Genomic DNA, 6,252 nt, shown 5'->3' on the forward strand with positions numbered 1-6,252 from the left:
CGACGTCACATTTTAAATCTGTCGCAAATAAAACCTAAAAATGATATCGCAGTTTTTCTTCTTCTTCTGACTTAAACACAGCGCCACCTGCTGCTCACGTCAGAGAACGACGCCACGCCAGCGTTTTTCTGCCATTTTAAATGTGACTCAGCACATTTTTGCAAAGTTAAAGTGACTCAGCGATAACGTCAACAAATACACTCTAAAAAAAGTGTGTAATTGAACTCTAAAATATTACATTTATGAGTTGATTTAATGCTGTAAAGTTTACAGTCATTTTGAATTTAAATTCAAAGAGTTTTTATGTGCTTTAAAAGACACTTTGTCCACAGATGTTTGTTTGTTATTTAAAGTGTAAACTGATTATAAAGTCTAACTCTGTAAAGTAGTATTTTAATGTTGTTTGAGTTCAGTTTGCAGATTTTACAGTGAACGTTTTATTCATTTAAACTCAAAAATCTCCTGCTTTTATCTTCTTTGGTCTTTTTTTAAAAAAAAAAACGTTTCCTCGACTGCTTTAAGAGACACATTGTCCACACGTTGTCCACATGTGGACAATAAAGTTTCACTTGAACCTTTGAATAAACCTAAAAACAGGCTGAAAAAAAAGGATTTAAAATGAATGAGAATAAAATCTGCACAGATTCACACACACACACACACACACACACACACACGACTGCGATGTTTGAGTCCAGTTATTTAGGTGAGTGACAGAGTGAGAGTTTGAAAAAAAACAGCTGATAAATCACAAAATAAATGACACAAACATCATTTAATATTTGACTTCTGTTGATGAATAATCTAATCTAATGTAATCTAATAATCTGTAAAACCCATGACCTCACTTTGAATTTTAAATGAACATCAACAGATCAAAGGTTTGCTGTTTTTGAAATAAAATGTATTATTTATTCTGAAATAAATGACTTTAGGTGACAAAGTTACTCTTGTTGAGTTTGAATGATGTCACTTTTTTTAAATAAAGAAAACAACACATATTAAATAACTGAGAACAGTTTAGTTACTTCACGGTAATATTGTGAAATATTAATAATAATCTGAGCTAAAGATGATAAAACACCAACAACACGTTCTAAACGTAGAGAAATAAACAATCAGATGTAACGTAAGGTTACGTTAGACATCACTGACGTCATCGAACATGTGACACATTGTTGTGTTTACAACAAAATATCATCCGCTAAACGCGCGGACGCATAAACAGATGTCTCTGAGGTCAAGCTCGCGCCTGTGACGTCAGTGACATGATGTGGCGCCAAAGGTGAACACGCGCAGACCCGCGGGAAAACAAACAAACAAACAAACAAACAAACAAACAAACAGACGAACGACGTGAAATCTTCACCTCTTCACTCTCTCGACAATCACAATGGAACGCGGCCATGACCATGATATCGCCCTCGCGCGCACACACACACACACACACACACACACACACACACACACACACACACACACACACACACAAACACACACCAGCGCCACATGCATTTATGAAAATAGAAAAAAAGAAATATTAATGAATAATAATCAGCGTTACTATGGAGACCATGGACACACACACACACACACACGCACACACACATTAACATGACGCAGACGCTCAGCTTTAAAAAATAAAAATAATTAAAAACTGTTTCGTTGTTGGAAAATTAATGAATTAATGAATCAATTAAAATGTAAATATAAAGTCACATGACTTCAGGTCATAATTAGATAAATAAATGAAATTAATAATAATTTCTCATTATCAAAAATGACATCATCTCCTGCAGATAAGTCAAATTAAATGTTTGACTGCTATAATATAATATAATACACGATTTAATATAATCCGCAAAATAATCCATAATATGATACAATCCCACACTTTGATATAAAACAGTGGCGGAGTTTTAGTTTGAAACAGACTGTTGATGCGTTTTTATGCAAATGATTGTTTTCTAATAAAATAAAAAAAATGCCTCATGCCTCACATGAATATAGATAAATAAATAAATAAAATAAAATTAATAAATTAATATAAATGAAACTCAATAATGTAATAAACAAAGTAACTGTGACGTTTTCAATCTGTGCATTTTAATGTAAATTAAACTCAAGTCGTTGCATATATTTAATGTACATAATTATTTTTAAATCATTCATTTTCACTGCAGCGCTTATATTTAACATATTTAATTTAAACATAAACATAAATATATAATTATTATTAGGAATAAATTTGGAGACGTCTTCAAACACAATTAAATTATTAAATTAAATTATTCCCAGCTCTGAAACATGACTTTATATAAATATGTACTTTATATAAAATCCTGCAGATTTGATTTAATAAAAGTAAAAAAAGAAAGAAAAATAATTACTATACAGTTTTATTTTTATAGTAAATTTAAATTGAGACGAGATTAACTTTGTTAATCAGAAAAACAAGTGACAGAAACTAAATATTAACAATAAAAACAATTATTTAATGTAATTATTTAAAAACACAATGAATAATAAGAAACCTTTAGCTGTTTTATTATTTTTTGTCATTATTAATATTATTATTATTATTATTATATTTTTACAGATTATAATTCACGTCCTTTGTATTATAGTAAATGTGTGTGTGTCTGTGTGTGTGTGTGTGGTTGTTTCTGCGTGAACATTTTCCGCTAATATTCTGGAACATTCTGAGTAAACCTCGAGCTTTATTCCTCTATTATTATTATTATTATTATGAATAAATAAAGTGACACAGATTAATATAATATATATAATTTATAAAACCTTTAATTTAGCCACAAACGTTTTAAAAACATGTTCCGTTATTTTTCACAATAAAACTCACACTAATGTTGTCAGTTGATCATTTTGAATGTATATACATTTAAAACAGACTTAATTTAACTTGTTCTAAATTGTTATTTGTTGTTATTGTTCTTGTTTAAATGTGATAAATGTGTTAATCTCAGTACAATAGTTTATTATGTAGCTTCTTACCAGATGAAGGCCGGTCAGAGTAGCGCGTGCAGTAAACCCACGCGGGCCACAGGAGCGGCTGACTCTCCTTCTCCTTCGCCGCGGAGCCTCCTTTACCGCCGCTCACCGGAGCCGCGGTTCCTCCTCCACCTCCTCCACCACCTCCTCCGTCCCTGTCCCCCTCTCTGTCCCCGTCCCCGTCCCCGTCCCTGTCCCTGTCTCCGGCCGTGTCTCCCTGCAGCTTGACGGCGCTCAGTTTGGACGAAGGAGAGGACGAGGAGGAGGAGGAGCAGGGGGAGGAGGAGGAGGTGCTGTCACTGCTGCTGTCCTGAACGCACACCGGCGGCCGCGCCACGCGCAGCGGGTTCACCTTCTCCCTGGCCGGCGCGTGGAGCCTGAAGGCCGGCTCCCTCTGCTCCCTCTGCTCCCTCTGCTCCCTCTGCTCCCTCTGCTCCCTCTGCTGCTCCTGCTGCTCCTGCTGCTCCTGCTGCTGCTGTTTCCGGCCGCAGCCAAAGTCCGGCCGCAGGATGTTGTCGATGAAGAAGTTGGTGGTTCTGGTGTGCGCCACCTGCGCGCCCAGCTGGATCATGGGAGGAGGAGGAGAGGACGGGAGGTGCGGAGACAAGGACATGTTCTCCTCCTCTGAACCGCTGCTGCTGCCGCCGCCACCGCTGCTGCTGCTGCTGCTCCTGCTGCTGCTGCTCCTGCGAGCCTCCTTCTGCTCCTCCATGACTCCTCCTGGCTGTGCTGCTGCTCCTCCTGCTCCTCCTGCTCCTGCTGCTGCTGCTGCTGCTGGTGCTGATGTTCCTCCTCCTCCTGCTCCTCCCGCAGCTCCAGCTCCACTTGTTGCTCCTTCTCGCTCCACGTTCAGACTCTCAGCGCGAGGACGAAGAGGAAACACCAGGGTTTCATCGTTATCTTCTTCATCATCTTCATCATCATCATCATCATCATCATCGTCACCTACAGCCGTCTCGTGCCTCCTCTGCTGTTAGCGGAAAACATCCGCGCGCTCTGCGTGTGTGTGTGTGTGTGTGAGAGAGAGAGTTTGCGCTCCTGGCGCAGAAGAAGAAGAAGAAGAAGAAGAAGAAGAAGAAGAAGAAGAAGAAGAAGAAGAAGAAGAAGAAGAGTTCGTCTGTGACTCTGATCCTCTCACCCTTTACTCTCTCTCTCTCTCTCTCTCTCTCTCTCTCTCTCTCTGTGTATGGGCCGTCTTCACGTGTGCGCGTGCACGCGGCGCGCCCGCACCAATCCGCTGCGCCGACCCCGCGCTGTCACGGCCGAGCAGCGTCCAATTAGAGGCCGCGGCGTGCACGCGCGCCCGTTATAGTGGAAAGCCCGCGATCAGGTTTCAGTGCAGGCACGTGCGCTCACACACACACACACACACACACGCGCGCCCGCGCGCACGCACGCACGCACAGACTAAACAACAACAAACATGGATGATTTTTTTTTTGTTTCAAACAAAAACAAAACCGTGATTTATTTCACATTTTCAACTCATGACGTCACTCTTTATTTATTTATGAGGGTTTTTGTGGCTTTAATTAAGTCACGTGACAGCAACACAAACATGTGTTTTCTTTGAAGAATCTCTGATATATTTAATATATTTAATATATTTAATAGAAGAGTTTTTCCTCAGATGTTAAATATTCATAAGAATCTAAACATCTGTAGAATAATCAACAACAACACACGTAAATGTGTGATTGTGTTTATTTTGTTTATTTAAATAAAAGTGATTATCAAACACTTTTATTTAAAACATTTTTATATTTGAACGTGACCTTAATACAAAGGATTGATGTTATAATCATGTGGCGCGTGACTTTCACGCTGTCACTCTTCTCGTGGATTCACGTTTATGGTTAAAAACTAAACTAACCCTTCATTTTAAGTAAATGTAGTAAATGAGTCTTATATTTAGAAATATTTATCATAAACATCCGGATTATTACACACCTGATTTTCAAAATAAATGTCCATTTAAAACATTTACATTTACTTTAAACACTTTCCTCTTATTTTCTCACGTTCTCGTGTTTATAACGTGAGCCCTCACGAACCCTAACCCTGTATAATATAATAATAATAACAATAATAATAATAATAATTGCAATAACAATAACAATAATAATAATAATAATGATGACGTGTTGACGTTAACTGTGAAATCTTTATTCATGTGTTCACAGGCGCGAGGCTACTTCATTAAATTCTAATTAGGACACGATCACTGTGTGTGTGTGTGTGTGTGTCAATGAGTGGCTGAGCGCGCGCTGCTTATCTGCGGCCTCGCGCTCCCTTTCACACACACACACACACACACACACACACACACACACACACAGAGGATAATTTATAGCTTTTAATAGGTGTTGATTCATCATCATCATCATCATCACGTGCGTGTGTGTGTGTAGCCGCTGTCACGAGCCTGAGCCGGGGCTACACACACACACACACACACACACACACACACACACACACACACACACACACACACGCACACAGACATTGAGCCTCATTAGGTCCAGGTTTTGAGTCTCATGAGAACTTCCTCCCGTGGCTCATATTCTTTGTTCAGACTTGGATTAAAGAAGATTTAATAAACTACAATCTTAATCTTAATCTTAATCTTAATCTTAAACTCTCAGGTGTTTTTTTTACACCTGGAAAATCCAAATCACACAAACGTCATAAACACTTTTAAAAATGAAACAATTTCATTAAATATAGATGAAATATTTAAGGTCAAATAAAATGTAATAAAACATCTTCATAATTTCACTCAAACAGGATTATTTTTCCTGGACATGAACAGAAACGATCTAATCTCTGATATTCTGTCTGCTGCAGGACTGTGCTGCCACCTAGTGGAACAACAACATACTGCATGTGCTCATGAAGTCTCACTTTATCATTTTCACTTTTTACGACAAACACAAAATGTTTGTTTAAATACTTGTTTGATTTGATTTTATTGTCATTTGTTCTTCACATTTCTTTAGTTTTTAAAATCTTTTTATTGAATTTTTCTCAAAACCTTTTCAAGTCCAAAGAACTGATGGAACGACGGCGACACCTAGTGACTGACATGTGTAAGTGCAGTCAGTTTGTGTTTCGAAAAATAAAAGAAAAAGTGATTTTTACAGAGAAAAATAATCAGCAGGAAAAATATCAATAATGTCATTAAAAATACTTTATTTTCTAAAGAAAACAACAATAAAATAAAATGTGAGTTAGATTTATTTA

General features: G+C 37.8%; 1 protein-coding gene across 1 annotated transcript in view; it reads right to left on the reverse strand.

The window, feature by feature from the left end:
* LOC310943034 (homeobox protein engrailed-1-like) overlaps window positions 1–4,006 on the reverse strand; it is a 6,419-nt gene extending 2,413 nt beyond the window's left edge. The window contains exon 1 of the mRNA XM_083908525.1: window positions 3,013–4,006. Coding sequence (XP_083764651.1) covers window positions 3,013–3,721 — 709 coding nt within the window. The 5' untranslated portion in view covers window positions 3,722–4,006. The remainder of the gene's footprint in view (window positions 1–3,012) is intronic.
* Between the last annotated feature and the right edge of the window lie 2,246 nt (window positions 4,007–6,252).

This window comes from Microchirus variegatus (genome assembly GCF_963457635.1).
Source record: "Microchirus variegatus genome assembly, chromosome: 22".
NCBI lineage: Eukaryota > Metazoa > Chordata > Actinopteri > Pleuronectiformes > Soleidae > Microchirus > Microchirus variegatus.